Genomic DNA, 18,561 nt, shown 5'->3' on the forward strand with positions numbered 1-18,561 from the left:
TCGCGAACGACGATGGGGAATAATAAGAGATGGAGAGACGAGGAGGAGATGGAGGTGCGGGAATGGATGTGTGGTGGAGCTGTTGTGAGGAGGGGAATATGTAGTGGGTGGAGAGGGATTTATCAGAATTTAGCATTTTGAAGAAACGTTATTAAGATTGTAGTTAATAGCTTGTAAAAATTATTTCTGGAATCGATTGTTATTTTTGGAAACTATAATTATGATCTATTTATGAAAATGATTATAATATACTCTTGTTATTTTGGAGCGAGAATTATTGCAATCGATGCTAGTTTGTAATCGTGCAAATCCTAATAAACTTTGAACTGGCGCGTGTTCTAATAGTGGTTTGCGGTAGCTCGTCATGCGTCAGTTGGCAGCTGCAGCAACGCAAACTATTAACCGGTTGTTGCTACTGCAAATAGACACCGATAAGTAATTACTACTTCCTTTACGGCAACTAATACTTTGAAGAGAATCTGCCGACAAGTTTGTGAATTTTACCACACGTGACTTCTGCTCGTAAATTTTAAATATCGAGTATTCTTATTTAAACTAAAGTGTGCTATACATATACCATACAATATACGAAGTTTTAGTAAGAAAATTGATTCAATTAATTTTTTCAAACCAGTACAAGAATAAAAAACAAAAACTTGAGTAAGCCAATTCCGTAACAAAATCGAAGTGCAAAACATCAGACCGGAGAAAGCTCGATGAGTATACAGAAGGACGAGGGGATATGCGCGCGGAATCGTGGTCGTCGTTCTAATTCTTCTAACTTCTAATAAAAAAGTATCGAGAGCGCATCTGCTGCAGTCGTTTTTCGACCGAGTTGCCGGTCCTTTTATTTCTCTTTAGGGATGCGTCACCGGCTCGTCGACGTTTGAGAAATTAAATTCCTGATCGCTGATTTGCCCTATCGCAATCAAGCCTCCCGACGAATCTCCTCGCGCAGATGATGTTTATGTTTCGCGCTCTGACAAGGAAAGGTACCCAACCCGAACTCACCGATTTTGATGATTTTCATATATGTTGTAGAACATAAAAAAATAAGAGGCACGTATTTTTTTTTATCGGCTAATTTTCACTTTTAAGGGGTAAAAACCTCCCCTAAAGTTAACCCCCAAAAAGCGTTTTTTTAAATATCTCGGCTTAAAATTAATATTTTTCAATGAAACAAATTGGAGGTTATTTCTTACAAAAAGAGCAAGTATTTCATGGTGATTTGAAGAGTAAGAGTAGCATCCCCTATTTTTTAGGGGTTGAAAACATATATTTTTTGGCATAATTTTATAATAAAAATGTTTAAACCGACTAAAAAAAATTGGAAAAAATGTTTAAACATCCTTAATAACAAAATTTAGTTGACATCTTTCGGTGTTTTCATAAATATTACCCCTAAGGGGGTAAACCACCCCTAACACAAAATAACTGTAAATATGTAATTCAATACATAATATTTCGTAGAAAATTTGTATATAGAGGTTTTCGAGGTCGCTGATTACAAATCTGTTATCAGATTTTGAAAATTCAAAATGGCGGAACCAATGTGGTGGACGAAAATGTCGAAAAAGAATTTTAACTTTCATAAAAACTTGTTTACAAATGTGTGATCTTTGTAGCCTGTACATGTGAACTAAAGAGCCTTAAACCCTAAACCCCTAAAGAACAAATAGGCTAAATGGTTGTGCTTTTTAACCAAACCACCTCAAATTCCTAAATTTGTAAACAAGAAAATTCTGTGTGTGAAGCAGTTTTATAATTTCCGTAGAAATTGTTATCAGAATGTTATTGAAATTCCTTTATTGTAAATTCAACTTATAATGTATTTTTGTTTATAATATTAGAGTATAATAATAATCTACAATCTTTTATCTTTTGCCATAGTGCATTTTTTGTATTGAGCATAAAATATATTATTTTACGATGTTTTTACAATAATGGTAGTCCTCATAAAAGTGTTTAAAGCACAATGCTTTTTTGCACCAACCACATCGTACAATTGCAATGTTTGTGCACCCTTCTATTTCACAATGTGTTGCACAAGACTTTCCAAAACTGAAATCTATAGGATTATCAAATTTATCTGGTTTTTCATTGACGTAACCGCTTTTATACCAGGAATATTTAAACAAATCTATATATCTCGGTGAAGACAGTTGGTTGTGAACCAATGATTGAAGTTTAATTATATTATTTCTCACGTGAAAATTCATATCATGATCCATTAACATTACATTATCAGAAAATGTTCGGACAAAGTTTTTCCAAATACGGAATCCATAGACATCAAGTGGTTGTATTTTTCCTGTGGTTCCAGTTGGAATTTTTTTATGTTAATAATTTTATTTTGTGGCATTGTTTCTTCTATAACTTTGTCACAATGACCACTCCAAGAATCAAGTAATAGTATTGAGTGATGGCCTACATAGGGATAAAATATTTTTTCCAACCAGATTTTGAAGTGATCTGCAATTAAACGACTTACTAATTAACTGATCAACGATATTACAATGTAAAAATTGTTATTAGTTCCCTTACTTGTTGTTAATTTTCCAGATTTGGATGCTTCCACGTACACGTTTTCTGGTCTAAATATGTTTTGTTCTACAATAGGGCCAAACTTGCCACTTGGTTCCTTTAAAACAAGAAATAGCGGTGACAACAGTTGTCCAGTAGCTGATATTAGTGGCTGTATAGTATAACTATGCGTTGTTGCTGAAATTGACTGTACCAGACATTGCACTTGCTTTTCTCCTTCTACTGCTAATGTTCTTCCAGAATGCATTTCTAGCTGAAATCCGCTCTGATCTGTATTATACAAATTTTCGAGTCCAATCCTTGGTATACACGATTTAACGTCATCGATAAATGCTTCAGCTTTAGCCGTAAGTTCTGCACTACTTTCTAGTGTTTTTCTTGTTATGAACTTATTTATTTTACTAGAAACTATTCGGTGTGCTTGCTTAAATTTGAGTAACCAATGTTTAGAAGCTTTGAATCTAATATCATCAAAACCAATTTCTTTTTTAGCTTGTAAGGCCCATCGAATTATATCTTCATCATGGATAATTGAACCACTGTCGAGAGCTGCTTGAAAATTATCCAGGGTATACTGACAAATTTGTGCTACTTTTTCTCTATACGTGCCACCTTTATTAATTGAATGAGCCCAACGACGTAGCTGACTAATAGATGATACTTTTTTGAATCTGTTTTGCACTGTTTTGAGACTTAAATTTTGCTTCGTTTTGCTACTTCTCCAAAATTCTACAGCTCTTTTTTTGTATTCAAAATCTAGTTCTTCATTATCTGCTGTACATTGATTTGTTGGTGCTATATCCGGATCAAGAAAATGATGTTGCACTTCATCTTCAATTATTTCCACATTATGGTCTTTATACTCTTCTTGAAAATCCAAAGAGTCATCAGTAATCATTTCTACATCGTTGAAATCATGTGTTGCATCTATTAAAATTTCTTTTATTTTTTCGGCCAACTCTGTTTCGTGATAATTCGTGACACTATCTGGTATGTTTAACGCTTGAAAGTATGCTAATAATAAGTTTAGAACGTTTAACGGATTAATTTTCATTTTTCAATCTAAAATGAAAACAAGCGGTAAAATTTATACAAGCTGTGTTTTTGCATGTAAGGCACGACTGCTACATTTCTACCAGAATAAAACGAGTGAATGTAAATTGAATCAAATCATTAATTTATGCATTGGAGAAGAATTCTCGTTCCACTTTGTGATGTTCGGAAAACTCTACTTTTGGTTTTATTCAACTTTTATTCACTTTGAAATTGAATAATGTAAATCTATATAAAATCACTAAAGAAAATTTTCTACAACTGTATGATACCACTGACAAACAAAAAGACGTACTATTCGTACTTTCCGGCATCGAACTAGAATACCCACAAAACTCACTCACTGCCTAAAAAATAACACAGGCAGCTGAGGTAAACACTCGATGAAAACAATCTAAAAAAAGAACATACTGATTCGCACATATTGTCAACAACTTTTATGAGTGAAAGACATTTATCTGTGGAATTATCATTGAATGTACGATAACATTCATTAAACTAATGAATGCATATAAAATTCCCTTTCAATAACAACGTGTTCTTTAATTGCAAATGAAGTTCGAGTATTAATATTCTTTTATGTATTTTTACCAATAACAAAAATTATCATAGTAATATAATAATAATAATAAGAAGAAGAAGAATAAGCATAATTGCAATAGCAATAATAACAGTAATACTGATAATAGCAATGATAATGAAAAATAATAATAATAATTAGAATAATATTTATTATTAAATTTAGATTTTTTGATAAATTCATTAAATCGTAGCAAATAGTATTATTATGGAATTCCAGACTGTAAATATTTTACTATAGATACAATAATCATTACTTCGAGAATTCATCTAAAAAACGTTTGGCTTACGAAATAATTGTAACAATGAAAAACTCCCAAGTTTGACAACATTAAATTTTATTACAAAACGCAAAAAGTTTGATAAACTAATTTTATTAACCTATGTTTTTTCATTTGCAAAAAAGTGTGGACTTTTTGAATTTATAAAATTATATAATTATGCAATTTATGAAATACTTTATAATTTATGAAATTACTTTTGAAATTATGCTAATTTATAAAAGCAGAAAAATAAATAATCTTTGATTGAAACATAAAACGAGACGTTATTTGTTACATACAAAATGATAGAATAAAATATCGGTAATATGTCTATACTCGTGTCTACGGTAAAGCATAGGCCTTCGGCTTGTCTGGAGGTTAGGGGTTTGGAGTCGTTTGGTTAAAATGCACAACCATTTAGCCTATTTGTTCTTTAGGGGTTTAGGGTTTAAGGCTCTTTAGTTCACATGTACAGGCTACAAAGATCACACATTTGTAAACAAGTTTTTTTGAAAGTTAAAATTTTTTTTCGATATTTCCGTCCACCATATTGGATCCGCCATTTTGAATTTTCAAAATCTGATAACAGATTTGTAATCAGCGACCTCGTAAACCTCTATATACAAACCTTCTACAAAATATTATAGATTGAAGTATACTTATAGTTATTTTGTGTTAGGGGTGGTTTACCCCCCTAAGGGGAAGTATCTATGAAAAAACCGAAAAACTTAATTTGTTTATTATAGATGTTTACAAATTTTTTCCAAATTTTTTAGTCGTTTAAAACTTTTTTATTATATAAAATTTTTTTTCGATATTTCCGTCCGCTATATTGGATCCGCCATTTTGAATTTTCAAAATCTGATAACAGATTTGTAATCAGCGACCTCGAAAACCTCTATATACAAACTTTCTACGAAATATTATGTATTGAATTACATATTTACAGTTATTTTGTGTTAGGGGTGGTTTACCCCCTTAGGGGTAATATTTATGAAAACACCGAAAGACGTCAACTAAATTTTGTTATTAAGGATGTTTAAACATTTTTTCCAATTTTTTTTAGTCGGTTTAAACATTTTTATTATAAAATTATGCCAAAAAATATATGTTTTCAACCCCTAAAAAATAGGGGATGCTACCCTTACTCTTCAAATCACCATGAAATACTTGCTCTTTTTGTAAGAAATAACCTCCAATTTGTTTCATTGAAAAATATTAATTTTAAGCCGAGATATTTAAAAAAAACGCTTTTTGGGGGTTAACTTTAGGGGAGGTTTTTACCCCTTAAAAGTGAAAATTAGCCGATAAAAAAAAATACGTGTCTCTTATTTTTTTATGTTCTACAACATATATGAAAATCATCAAAATCGGTGAGTTCGGGTTGGGTACCTTTCCTTGTGAGTGAGATTGGGTGTATAAATACGATGTGTGAATTTCGTAATGCGTTTGGATTTATCGCTTTTATTTATTGCAGTACTTAGTTTGAAGCGATTTGGGTGATATGCGGAGTTTATTGAAATTGTAGTGTCTGCTTACTACTGTGCATTTAACTACTGATCAATGATATCGTTTAAATGTTGTTTATTGGTTTATCTTGAATGATATAGTTAATTAATTTTCTTATTGTGTATGAAGTTTGAAGAGTATTGAGAAATGCTAACAATTATTTTTTACCATTAAGTGATATCTTTGAACAAACAAAAGCTTTTCCAAAAATTGTTTTTCTAGGTATTATGGCGACGATGCATAATATTTTGTATATTCATTCGCCCTAAATAATCATACAAATTACAGTAAATTCGCATTAGTTTTCACTACACAGTTTGCCAATCTTACTATGTTATTCATCAAAGGACAAATCGATCAAACCAATAGTTCCTCTATGTACACAACAAAATTCAACCTTCTAAATTACAGGTTAACAAACATTTATAAACAAAGTACATTCACACCTCGAAAAAAAAACACACGAAGCTTACCTCTGATGAGCTAATGGCTCTTTCAGCCGCGACCTCAACAACCGACCAAGTCGCACCATTCGACCAACCTCTGGAAGGAGCTTTTCTCTCTTGGTCAGTACATCTCTGATTTCAGCTTTGTGCCGGGAAGTCGGCGCAGAGGTAGTAGTGGTAGTCGTCACCGACGTCGGAGCCTCGACGGCTTCTGGCGATGCCGAGGCCGAGCGCAGCGGCGTCACCGATCTGCTTCTCTTTGGCGAAAACGCGCTGACCGTCTCGATCATCTCGCGCAATTTGCTGCAATGCTGCACGTGGCCGCGAGCGAAAACGGAAATCGGTTAATTTTAACGCGCTGCTTACCTTAGTATGTATGCACTTAGAACAGTAAGTCTCTTGAGCGCGCGTGGAAAGCGAGGCTTTTTTTGGGATGAATTTATTTTTGATTGGAGAGAGATGTAAATCTCTGCATTGATCCTAAATTGTAATATGTGCTGAACAAAATCTTTTTTAATTCTAAATCACATATTTACTGTTTGATGTACTATTTAAATAAGATAATTAAAGTAACATTAAACGAGTTCTAATGAACTCGAGAGTAATCTTGAAAGATTATATGGAAATAAAATGTAAAAATCACCGAATTTTCCACGTACACTGAAATCTCAGAAGTGAACTGCCGTTACCATGAATCAAACTGTTCTAAAGTGCAAAACAAGACCATCAGCACGTAATCGCTCGCTATCGATTTAGGTAAACCTGTTTATTATTATGGAGAGACTCACGTCGGTGACGTTGCGATGGAAAACGGCGCAGACTCTTAAACGGGTCAGCTGCTCCTGTCCGACCGAACGAAGCTGTCGCCAAGCCTGGCGCAGTCGCGACATAAGCAACGTGTTATCGTCGAGATCCAGTTTGCACGAGATTCGCAAAACTCGGGCGCCGTTCATCAATTGACAGCCATATTCGTATGTACCCTGTCAACGGATAAACGATGATGAATTAATATAAATATGGAATTGATGATCTTTGCATTTTAAGTTTAGTGTATCAATGGGACAAAATAGGGAATTACCCTAGCTGTTTCTTGAAACGATTGATGCTCTTGCTTCTGCGTTTGTATTTCCGCAACGTTGCAGCCGATTTCGACGTGGCTACTAACGAGTACGTCGAATAGATCGTCTAGCCAACGTATTGCCTAATGTAATGAAGATAATTGAAAATTTCAGATAATAATTTTCTATAACAGATCACGAAACTTCACTAACTTGTTCGGCATCACTCTCATACGTATGTACAAGAGCGATTTGCTTCAGCGTCAGTTTCTGAAGCTCCACGCTGTCGTTAAAAATGTTTTTCCTCGCGTTCGTTGCATCCAAGATATCTTGGATGTTTATGATATCCTCACCATAATCAATTTGTACATCTCGGCATAGAGCATCTTTCACGGGCATCGAAAGTATATCTGATAACTTTTCGCCTTCTTTCACTAGCTCCCTTTCTAGTCCTTCTATAAAGATAGAAGAATATCGGATGCTTAGTAACATTAATTGAACAAAATTAGCAACGATTACAGCGGTTTCCACACTTACCTAATTTGTGCTGACTCTTTTCCAGTTTCGCTAATTTCGCTCCAGCGTTTGAGAAACTACAGGTACGACTTCCCATTATTAGCTTATCGAAAACTTCGCTAGTTTTATCAAAATACTGAAATAAAATGTTCAGTTATACAAAACACAAGAATTAACGAGCTTCAAGAACCATAAATTGTATTTATCATGCACCTCGGAAACTAGACGAAAGAATCTCTGGGAAGTGATAAGCACGTTTCTCCGCCTTTCGAGTCTCGTAGCAAAGCTTCTGCAGACAAAATCCATGAAATCTCTTTGAGACTTTAAATCTTCCGACAGATAATCGCTCGATATGCTATCTATCTTGTGCAGAAGTTCCGCATAGTTTCCATACGTTTCCTGTCAAGCGAAACAAAAAAATTAATTACATTAGTTCGTACAGTTATACGTACTGATTCGATCAGCCGATTAGAAGGCGTGAAGTCGTAACTTACCCTACATTCTAATTCGAGTTTTTCGTGTTCTCGCCTCAACTCCTCTGACGATGCAACATCGAAGCCTATTTGGTAATGAGAATTTAACATGGAATCGGCCGGCCCTAGAATCCAATTCGTCACGCTGGCTACACCTTCTTCCAGACTCTCGATCTCCTTCAGAATGTCGATGTTCCTCTCCATGTCGATCCAAGCTTTCTCGATTTCCACCTACGGGCAGGAAGTGAAATTGAATTAGAACTATGGTAACATAATATTATTTCTAACTACAGCTAATTGAATAATTGCACTACGATCGTACCTGTTTCTGCTCTATGGAATCGATTAACTTATGGATCCTTTGTACCGTGTCCAAGACATCTTGCGCCGATTCGCGACTCATTGAACTCGTTAAATGTCTGCCTGTAAGATAACAGCATTAATAAATAATTTTGCTTTAAACCATGTAAAAACAAACAATTTTAATTCTTTTTCTTACCCGTTCGTAGTATTCGTTGAGCCGCACTCATCATTTCCAAATTAGTTTCTTTAGTAGATGCAAGTGTTTCGTCAGAGTCCTTAGAACGAATCATTTCTGCGCTCGACAGTCTTTCCTTTTGCTCATCCATTTTTGCAATCAAGTCTTGAGCGTCGGTTATGAACTCGTCGACTCGCTGAAATCAGATAGTGTGTAGTAAGCGGAATTTTCAAAACGTCTAATCGGCAGTGGCTTTCATAGCTATTTTATGTATGAAAAAATATACAACAGTGAAATAAAATTTTTCCTCGTTTTAACTTTTAATGCAAAGGCACGAGTTCAAGAATAACAGAAGGAAAAAAATGTATGTAAAACCATGTTTTTATACTAGCATAAAACGCCAAGACAAATAAAACGCGAACCGAGGAATATGAAATATTATAGCCGCAGCGACAGGAAGCAAGGAAATAAACCAACAAAACTTACCACTCGATTCTGAATCCAAGCTGCGTGGTCGTAGGACTTGCTACCACCCAAGTTGTAAGTCAACTGATTGGGATCGACGTAAACGCATAACCTGTTGAGAGAAACGTAGATCGGCTGCAAAATAAGATGATACATCGAAATTTATTTTTAATAAATGCATAACTACAATATCGCAAGAAAGTTGGCTCAAGTATGGTAAGTTAAAAAAAATCGAATGGTTGATGCTCCAGACCCTTTCCTCTCAATCAAAGCAAAAGCGTCATACTTTCGAACTTCAAAAACGTAAACAAGCTTCTCGAGCACGCGTTCCTTCAAGTTTCCCACTGTTAAATCACTCAATCAGAGATTACTGATCTCCCTCTCAAAAATCAAAGCCACATCACGAGATTAGAAATTCCTCGAACAAGCTAACACAAGGTACGCGCGGCGTAAAGACACAATCAAGCAAACGCAGCAGCAATTTCGCGTTAGTAGGCCAACATCGAAAGTGCAGAAAGATCGCGAGCAGCGGCTCTTTCACTGACCTCGCCGTCCCTGTGGGATTTGGTGCAGTAATTGTCGACGCGGTGGTTGTCCCAGAAGCCGTCGGGCCTCACTGCGATCACGGAAGCTGACCTCGGGCCAAGCTGCAAGCATGCCTGGCGTATGTGGCTGCGGGCCGAACGCCATGTCGCCGAACGCGCGTCCACCAGGAGCGTGAGGCCGTTTGCTTGGGTGTCCTCGCTGTGGGTTTAATTTTTTTGTTTTGTTTGGATACATTTATTAATGATCTATTAAAGGATCAAACAATTTGCCTGGATTTTTGTAACAGGAAAATCTCATTTCTACGACGTTAATAAAACCATATAGAGTAATAAAACTCATGATTCCGACTGGAAAAAAGCTTTCACTCATATTCGAAAGAATCCATTCTAACTTCATCAAATTTACATTAACTTAGCATAGCACGCAAGAAGCGGACAACTCTCGACTATAGGCTTATACCGACTTATCTCTACTATACACACCTAAAAATGTCCAAAAAGTAGTCGATCAGCAGCTCGAGGTTCTTTCGGGTAATTGGCAGGGGCTCGCCGGCCGGAATGTCGAGCACGATCAGCGCTCGATTCTCCCTGTCCCGCCCTCCCGGCACGTAGGCTATCTCCGACTCGAGAGCTTCCAAAATGTTGACTGCCTCATACCTGCTGCTCACCGATGACATCTTACGACGCTCCTCCGATCATCGAGCACGTCCTTCTTATAAACTCGTTACCTCACCTGTGAAAAGATCGGATTGTTTTGGCGAAGTCCTGATGAAGTTCTGCCGATGTTCGGAACGGTTTTACGCGCGATCCCGTCGTTTCACCGTACGTTTTTAATACCCCATTATTGAAATGAATCTCACGATATTCTTCGCGAGAAAGATCTCTATCTCGCACGTACGAACTGTAATGTGCATTTTATCGCACAGGTCTAAAAGTATCACACTATACATTCGCAATTAATTACCGCATGGTGTGTCTTGATAATAAATTTCCAGATCGCAAAAAAACACTTGAAATTTTTCCTCGCAACATATATTAATCAAAGAGTGCAGATCAACAACACTGTTTTCGCAGGGTGAAAAGAGTTACTCGATATCCGATTCTCGCTCGCGGTTCACCAGGCAAACGAGCAGAACGCTCGCCGCCTTGGAGAACACGAAACGACTGGTCCTCTCGGCGTGTGACCGCGTTTCTACCTGCGCGAACAAGTCTCCCGCAGGAGCGCGCGAGCCTTCCACCTCTGCAGCAGCAGCCTTTCTCGCTCATTCTCTCCTGCTGCTCATACTCTTCATTTTGCCTCTCTCTCTCTCTCTCTCTCTCTCTCTCTCTCTCTCTCTCTCTCTCTCTCTCTCTCTCTCTCTCTCTCTCTCTCTCTCTCTCCCTTCGGCTCTTCCGTGGTTTTTTTCTCTCTTTCTCTACCGGTGTCTACCTTTTGCTCTCTCTCTCTCTCTCTCTTTCTCTACCGGTGTCTACCTTTTGCTCTCTCTCTCTCTCTCTCTTTCTCTCTCTCTCTCTCTCTCTCTTTCTCGTTACTACGCCGTGTAATTCTCCGGGCTGAGAGGTCGCGCCGTCTCCCATTAATTCGTGGGCTTAGAATTCCGCGCGCGCGGGTGCGGCACTACTATCGGCGTGCTTTGCATTGGGTTGAATTGTTTCGCTCTCTTTTTCGAAGGATGCATGAATAGGTTTCTTATAAAACGAGAGGATTATAATACTTCGTTCCGCTAAGTATTTCCTTTCCTGCGTGTGCGGACTTTTTGTTTTCTCATTTTCTCATTCATTGCCCCGCGCTATTCTTTTCTTAACTGCAGCCGCACGCGCTCCTTTTACTTGAGCATTATACGTTCATCCTTCTCGTCGTTCCCTCGTGCACAGAGTAGGTCTACTCTTTCTCGAGATATACCGCGTGTTATACATACTTGTGTATGGCGCGCACTCGCGCTAGTGAATGAACTGGAGATGCCAATTTCTCGGGGTGAATTAAGTGCGCGCGCGCTGGGCGGTGAATACGTTATAACGTTCCGATGCGATGTGGAGATACGATTAAGTATGTTTTTATTTATTTAGCAAATTCATAAGGTTGATGAAAAATAAACTAATGGAATATAACTATACTTAAAAAGTAGATACTGATGAAATTAAGCGAAGACTGATTAACCGGTCGATTATATGACCTGCGATTGAATATTCTCTTAAAAATACAGCTTCATTTAAGCGGCTTCCTTCTGCACATAATAATTCAGCATTAATTGCGCGCGAAGCCACTATCTTTTAAAGTGAACGAGACTCGTGAGACTCGCGCTGCCGAGAAACAAGAAAACCAAACTCGCCGCGCCGCAATCGATGTATCATGTGACAAGGTGTATTTTTTCTTTCTCTTTCGGAATTTGCATATCGAAGTTTTTTCATTTATTCTGCGTGTGCGACTTCGGTAATTTATCAACGGCCTTTCAACAATGTAGTTGGTTTGGGACATTCAGAATTCATTTAATGCATAGCTATAGAAATAGTTTATTCAAAATTAGTCCATTATTCAATAGAAAATTGTAAAAATTTATTTCATGGAAAGTTATTTAATTGAAGTGATTTTTATATTATTCGACTGATAAAGAGATATCAAGACAAGAAATTGAAGAAACGCTGCATGAAAAGCCTCTCTCTGAATTCTTATTATACAGGTAACTAGCAATTTACCATAATTAAAATGCGACGTTTTTCCAAGAAAAGAGAAATCCGTAATCATTACGGATAGCGATTACATTTTCAAGCAATCGTTAAAACATCTAACGCTGTGTTATTTTACTTATTACCATATTTTCTTATCTATTAGAATCTAACAAAGCTAGGTTATAAATAAATTTCTAAATCTTTTAGCAATACATAGTATAGATTTAATTAAAAAGTGATCACTACAAAGACATATCAATATAAAAGACAATAACAACCGCCATAATAAAAAAAATATCAACATCCGACATCTATTTTCTGAGCATTCTTTACGAGAACAATATTCAGAGCTTTCTACGCGTCTATCTTACGGTACACCAGCTGCTAAGTAATAAAAATTAACAGTAAAGAACCAACCATAAGTAGAAGCCACGGTTGTTGCAAAGTGTCAAGAGCATCAGCGTCCTCCTTTCGCAATTTATTTTTTTTTTAGCCTTTCCAAACTTTCTAACCCAACTTTCCCAACCGTAAAAACAACCCACTTGTCACTTCACACCATCCTAATCACCATATCCAAACAACGCCTCCGCGATCTTCTTTCATTCATATGGCTTCACATGGCGGGTAAAATTACGCTCACTCTTGCACACACACAGCACCGACGATCGTCCAAGGAAGACTGAGTCCTAACCGCGAGGCTCTCGTCACCGGTACCGGCCGGAGACAGAAAAGTGACGAGTAGCGAGAGAAAGAGAGAAGCGAATACGTTCCTTGGAGGCGTATGCGTGTAAGTATAGGAAAAGCGCGCGGTCCATTCACATGCAACGGTATCCCGGCACCGATTATACGCCCGACCCTTCCTATCTCCGTCTCTCTCTCTCTCTCTCTCTCTCTCTCTCTCTCTCTCTCTCTCTCTCTCTCTCTCACTCTCTCTCTCTCTCTTGTGCTTCAACCTGTTTTTCGTATTTTACTTTCCGCCGTTAACGTCTCTTTCACTCTTTATCCTCGGGATAGTTCTTCTGGTCGGCTTTTCCTTTTTTTGTGTGTGTCCAACGACACTACGTTTTACGACATTCTTTTTGGAAACTGTATAGAAGCCGAGGATTGTAGTCGAGAGAGATAGATGTATACTAGGGGACGGATGCTTTATGTGCAAATGTGGAATTATTACGGTGGGGTACAGGTAGCTATTAGTTATAGCTCGATAGGTTATCGTTAGGGATGTCATTTTTACTATGGGAAATGTATGTGCAGTGTGTCACTGCTTCGTATCAGTGTTTTATAAAGGTTTTCAGTAGAACTGACGTGGATTTTAAAAGTATAGCTTAGTCCGCACTTTCACAGCTTATCTAAAAACAAAATTTTGCATCCGGTGAAAGACGGAACGATCGTTCGGAGAAGTTTTTGTTCGAGTGCCAACAAAAACTTTTTACTGTAACCGCACGATTCTTAGTCGCCGACGATTATCCTAATAGAAGCGCAACGACTCGTGCCTCGATAAGTATAAATTAAAAACAGGATCTGTCTAATTCCCTGAAGAAAAAAATTCAATGCTCTCACAACTCAATTACAGAAATACCGACTTACCGATCAAGCTCAATCATAAAACTTGTCGCGGCAGCAGCTTCTTCGTCCTTACCTTTCTCTCTTCATTAAACTCTCGCCGATCCGGCTCTCTTTCTTTCTCCCAACAAATAGCAGCGGCACATGTGTTGTCGGCCGGCACACCTTCAATAGGTCACATCGCGATCGTGACTTACCTGATGCAGAGATAATGTGTAGGTATATGACTCGGTAGGGTATCGAGCTGACAGGATTGGAGATTCTGCTTACTGGATTTAAGACATTGACTTGGACGCAGTGAGAATTTTTGTTCGTTCGGGATACATCAAGCGTGAGTGAATTTAAATGAGATTTGCGATATAAGATTATGCAAAGGATGAATTTTTTTAAGCTGAGTGAATTTATTTTGGACGAGCATGTATAACTTTTTTGTAGTTTTATCGAGGACGGTTGGCAGAATTTTTTTATTTTTCTTATTAAAAACAGTTATGATATATTAAGAGCACGATTAAAAATGGAATTCTTCGAAGACAGATTCAACGTGAATTGAATCACTAACAAGCAATTTTTAACACCGAGTGATTTGTATATTCTGCATTCTACAATACAGATGCGCAAGGATAATAGATTCATGAAAGTTCTTCCAAAGATACATAAATTCTTGTTAAATTTATTACCCTCGCGCACGAATAAATTTTCAAGGTGAGCGGCGGACAAGTTTTTTCTTCTCGATTTTTGCGAAACCTGTATATCATCGATTACGAAGCGTTAAAGTCGGCTTGGCTCTTACGATTCATCGGGAATTGTACTAACTGCCGTGACAAATCGATCTGTACCATTGCAACGTAATGACTACGGTTGATGTGTACGTTTTTCCGGATATTCTGATTTCTTAAGCTCATATAGGATTTTTCGTTTGATATTTCAATTGTCGCAAATGCATACCGATACAAGTTTTGAATGCAACTTTTGAATTTAGGGATCCAGGACTCAAATTATAGTCTTAATTTTAAAAAAAGTGTTCATGTAGACGTAGTTACGTATTCAATGACAGACAAAGTCATTATAAGTGTGTCAAAATAGATGCTATCGTATCGGAGAATAATACACCAAGCTAGAAGAGATCGATTGGAAATCATTGAGAGATGATAGATTGTCGCGTTAAAATCGTTACGATCAATTTAGAGCTCAATAAAGTCACTACAGCTACATATTATGAATTCCATCATTTGAATAATAATATCTATCGAAGACAACTATTGTCATGAATATTAAGCATATTGATCAGATTCAAATGTGGTCATCGACACATCCTTAATTTTATTACGAACCTGTTTCGGTGCTCGACTGAAAATAATCTTCAGTTGTATAACTTTAAGAAAACTTTCGAAAATATTAAATGATAAAAAATTCCTAATATCCACATTTCAAATGCATGTTACACAATAATCCCCTCACATAAGCGGAACAGCTTCAGGGGCGAGCGCTATCGAACAGGTGAATCTCCATCTGATCATCATCAGTGGACATCAACATCAGTGCTACCGCTAACTCTTCGGCTGCTGCAGGGGATCGTCGGCGGCGCGAGAGGAAGGTCAGTGACCGGCGATGACCAAACGAAGAGAAAATAAGCGAATGAACTCCAGAAGAAAGACGAGAAGTCTCTCTCTCTCTCTCTCTCTCTCTCTCTCTCTCTCTCTCTCTCTCTCTCTCTTTCTCTTTTGCTCCCAGACGCAAGCCCATATCCCCGCGGAGCATTTGAGCCTCCGCTTGCAAATGACTCGGGAGTACTTAAGGCCTTAAAGGCTAGACGCGCGTAGCAGAATTTTCTAAGCGCGCCGCAAATTTCCCCGTAAGTATACCTACGTGGGTACGTCAGGACGATGTGGCTTTAATTAGAAGCTTAGTTAACCGCGAGAGCGGCTGCAATTTAGACGTCCATTTTTGTCAATCTGACTCGCTCTCTATGGCCATGCAAATGCTTGGATGGTGATCAGGTGCTTTGAAAGATTCTGCGATTTGGAATGCGGTACAGTTGAACCGATTTTTTTTGTGGCGGTTGCAAGTGGATTTGCTTTTTGCGAATTGAGAAGGCAAGCTAAGTAGTAAAGAACGTATTTGATTATACTGAGGAAGGCATTAGTTGCGCAGGTCTAGAATAATTGTATACGTCGTGTTTCCTTGAGAAACATGTAATCTCGGGCTTACTTGTCCTTTTTGTTCTATGCCGTAAGTTTCTTAATTAACAGTAACGGTGAACGACAGCATGATTCATTTTTCAACTACACGTTTCATCCTCTTACAAGCAATTCAATATATTATATAGTGAAACTTTGATGACAACGATTGAGAACACGAAATTTATTCAGATAACTTCTTTATTTGAATAAAATAAAGTCTATGGTACACATTACGTAATATTCGAGTGAACAATCTTTACTGTCGAAGGTACACGCGATCGCGGATTAAAACGTATTATAGTGCGTCGTCCCTGTTAAAAAGGCCACAGCGACGCTCTCGCACGTTTAAAAACGACGAGTTTTTAAAATAAAAGTACTTGCCGTGTCGACGAACTATATATTTAAAAAAAAAGAGGAAATAAAATATAACTAAAGAAAAAAACGTTTCTTCTCTTAAAACGCTAATCATTAATTGTCATTCAATAAAAATCTCGTGCATTATGTGAACAGCCTAGTCTATAGGCGCGACTCTCTTTTGACAACAATAACATCCTTCGTTACCAATTTTTTCGCTTCATCGCAGTGTACATAGAATTTTTCTCATCGACGGCCGAAACTTTCGCGAGTAGATATTGCAAATGAAAAAATCGAAAGCGCGCCTGTCGCGTGATAAAAATGAGATTCAACGGGACTACTTGTTCCAGAAGGCGAAAGCTCGCTGAATACGCTCGCTGCGCTGAGGCTTCCCGGAAACGGTCGCGTCCTTGGTCGTCATCGCCAGGCCGTTATTGTTGCCGTGGTGATGATGGACGGTTTGTTCTGTCTCCAGCTTCTCGAACAATTTGGCCGTTCGACTGACGTTGCCTGTCGGTGCGAACCGACCTCGACTTGGTGATCCGTCTAGCCTTGTGTCCTCATCCGTATTGGCTGTTTTGAAAAAATGCAAAATTTTTAGTAAAAATTATGACGATTTCTGTTTTGGCGAATGAGAAATATTTTGACTTGAAAGTAATACTTCGTAGCTATCTCTAACGCGTGGTACCATAAATATGTGGAATTTTGAGTTTTGTAATAAAACAAACATGAATCACGAAAACACAGCGAATCATCAAATACAAACAGTACGTGCAAAAAGGTTCATAAAATAATTAAGAAAAAATATAGATGAAGAAGTTAATAAAAAAAAAACACTGAAAACGCAACAAACCTTCAAGCTGAGTATTAAACTTGCGAAAACTACGTCTGGTAAATTCGCGATCGAAAGCAATGTCTTTGTTTGCTTTAAAACCTGCAGCTACACCAGTTTCCTTATTATTCAATCTCTTGACCTCTTTTGCACTTCCATTATTCATTGGTTCCTCAAAATGAGATTTACTGATTCCCCGTGAAAACACGCTGTTCTCAATAGTCTTTGAGGTCGACTCATTAGCCATAACATCGCACGACTTCTTGAGCTTGGAAAAAAAGTTTTGGGTAGTGCCTTTTTCTTTCTTAAAACTATCGTTATCTACGGTTTTAAATACTTCATCAGCCTTATTGTCTTTAATGGATGTATCGCTGCCCTCTTTTACAGATTCTTCATCTTCTAGAGATTCTTTTTCCGCTGTGTCCTCCTCCTTCTCTATGACAGTTATCTCGTCAGATTCTTCTTCCGCAGTTTCCTTAGACTCCGACACTTCTTTATCGCTGTCTTCTTTCTTTTTTTGATCATCAGTTGATGCTTGAACATTCAACACTTTTTCAGTCTCTTCGGTAACATCGTTATCCTCATTGCAAAGGTTCACATCATCTTCTCGTTCATTAGATTTGCTCGAAGCCTCGATCTCCTTATCACCACTATCTTCCTGTTTTACTTCACAAACGTCCTTCTCTATATCTTCACTTGCCTGCTCTTTGCTAGACATATTCAGATCTTTTACCGTCTCCACAACATCGTCAACATTTAGTTCCTTGCTCGATTCCTCTTCAACCTTTGAACTATCCATCTCCCCAGTCTGCTCCGACTTCTTAGCAATTTCGCCTTCGGATGCGGAATGCTCCAGAGATTCATCCTCCTCCCTTCGGACGCTGTCGTCCAGGTTTTCTGAGTCGAGGGATTCCGACCTAGCTACTTCGCTGAGCGATCGCGTAGAGGTCGGCGATAACGATGGGCTGCGTCGATTGGCTGACAGCATCGCCATGCGACCAAGCGCGCGCAGAGCGTTGCCGGTTTTCTGTGAGAG

General features: G+C 37.8%; 2 protein-coding genes across 16 annotated transcripts in view; both read right to left on the reverse strand.

The window, feature by feature from the left end:
* Positions 1-13,373, reverse strand: part of LOC100679567 (muscle M-line assembly protein unc-89) — a 68,153-nt gene extending 54,780 nt beyond the window's left edge. For 2 of the 11 annotated variants that reach the window (XM_031933624.2, XM_031933623.2), the window contains exons 1-13: positions 13,014-13,363; positions 10,413-10,662; positions 9,930-10,128; positions 9,406-9,519; positions 8,941-9,115; positions 8,764-8,864; positions 8,463-8,672; positions 8,182-8,367; positions 7,990-8,104; positions 7,666-7,907; positions 7,473-7,595; positions 7,183-7,374; positions 6,422-6,705 (exon numbers count right to left, since the gene is read on the reverse strand). In XM_031933624.2, coding sequence (XP_031789484.1) covers positions 6,422-6,705; positions 7,183-7,374; positions 7,473-7,595; positions 7,666-7,907; positions 7,990-8,104; positions 8,182-8,367; positions 8,463-8,672; positions 8,764-8,864; positions 8,941-9,115; positions 9,406-9,519; positions 9,930-10,128; positions 10,413-10,606 — 2,135 coding nt within the window. In that variant the 5' untranslated portion in view covers positions 10,607-10,662; positions 13,014-13,363. Of the gene's footprint in view, positions 1-6,421; positions 6,706-7,053; positions 7,109-7,182; positions 7,375-7,472; positions 7,596-7,665; positions 7,908-7,989; positions 8,105-8,181; positions 8,368-8,462; positions 8,673-8,763; positions 8,865-8,940; positions 9,116-9,405; positions 9,520-9,929; positions 10,129-10,412; positions 10,663-13,013 lie in introns of those variants that run through there. The other 9 variants (XM_031933632.2, XM_031933631.2, XM_031933633.2 and 6 more) reach the window with 9 other exon arrangements.
* A 3,146-nt stretch (positions 13,374-16,519) lies between these two features.
* Positions 16,520-18,561, reverse strand: part of LOC100118487 (titin homolog) — a 98,083-nt gene continuing 96,041 nt past the window's right edge. For 3 of the 5 annotated variants that reach the window (XM_031933620.2, XM_031933617.2, XM_031933619.2), the window contains 2 exons: positions 17,547-18,552; positions 16,520-17,266 (listed from right to left, as the gene is read on the reverse strand). In XM_031933620.2, the coding sequence (XP_031789480.1) occupies positions 17,031-17,266; positions 17,547-18,552 (1,242 nt within the window). In that variant the 3' untranslated portion in view covers positions 16,520-17,030. The remainder of the gene's footprint in view (positions 17,267-17,546; positions 18,553-18,561) is intronic. The other 2 variants (XM_031933618.2, XM_031933621.2) reach the window with 2 other exon arrangements.

Source organism: Nasonia vitripennis, chromosome 1 (assembly GCF_009193385.2).
Source record: "Nasonia vitripennis strain AsymCx chromosome 1, Nvit_psr_1.1, whole genome shotgun sequence".
NCBI lineage: Eukaryota > Metazoa > Arthropoda > Insecta > Hymenoptera > Pteromalidae > Nasonia > Nasonia vitripennis.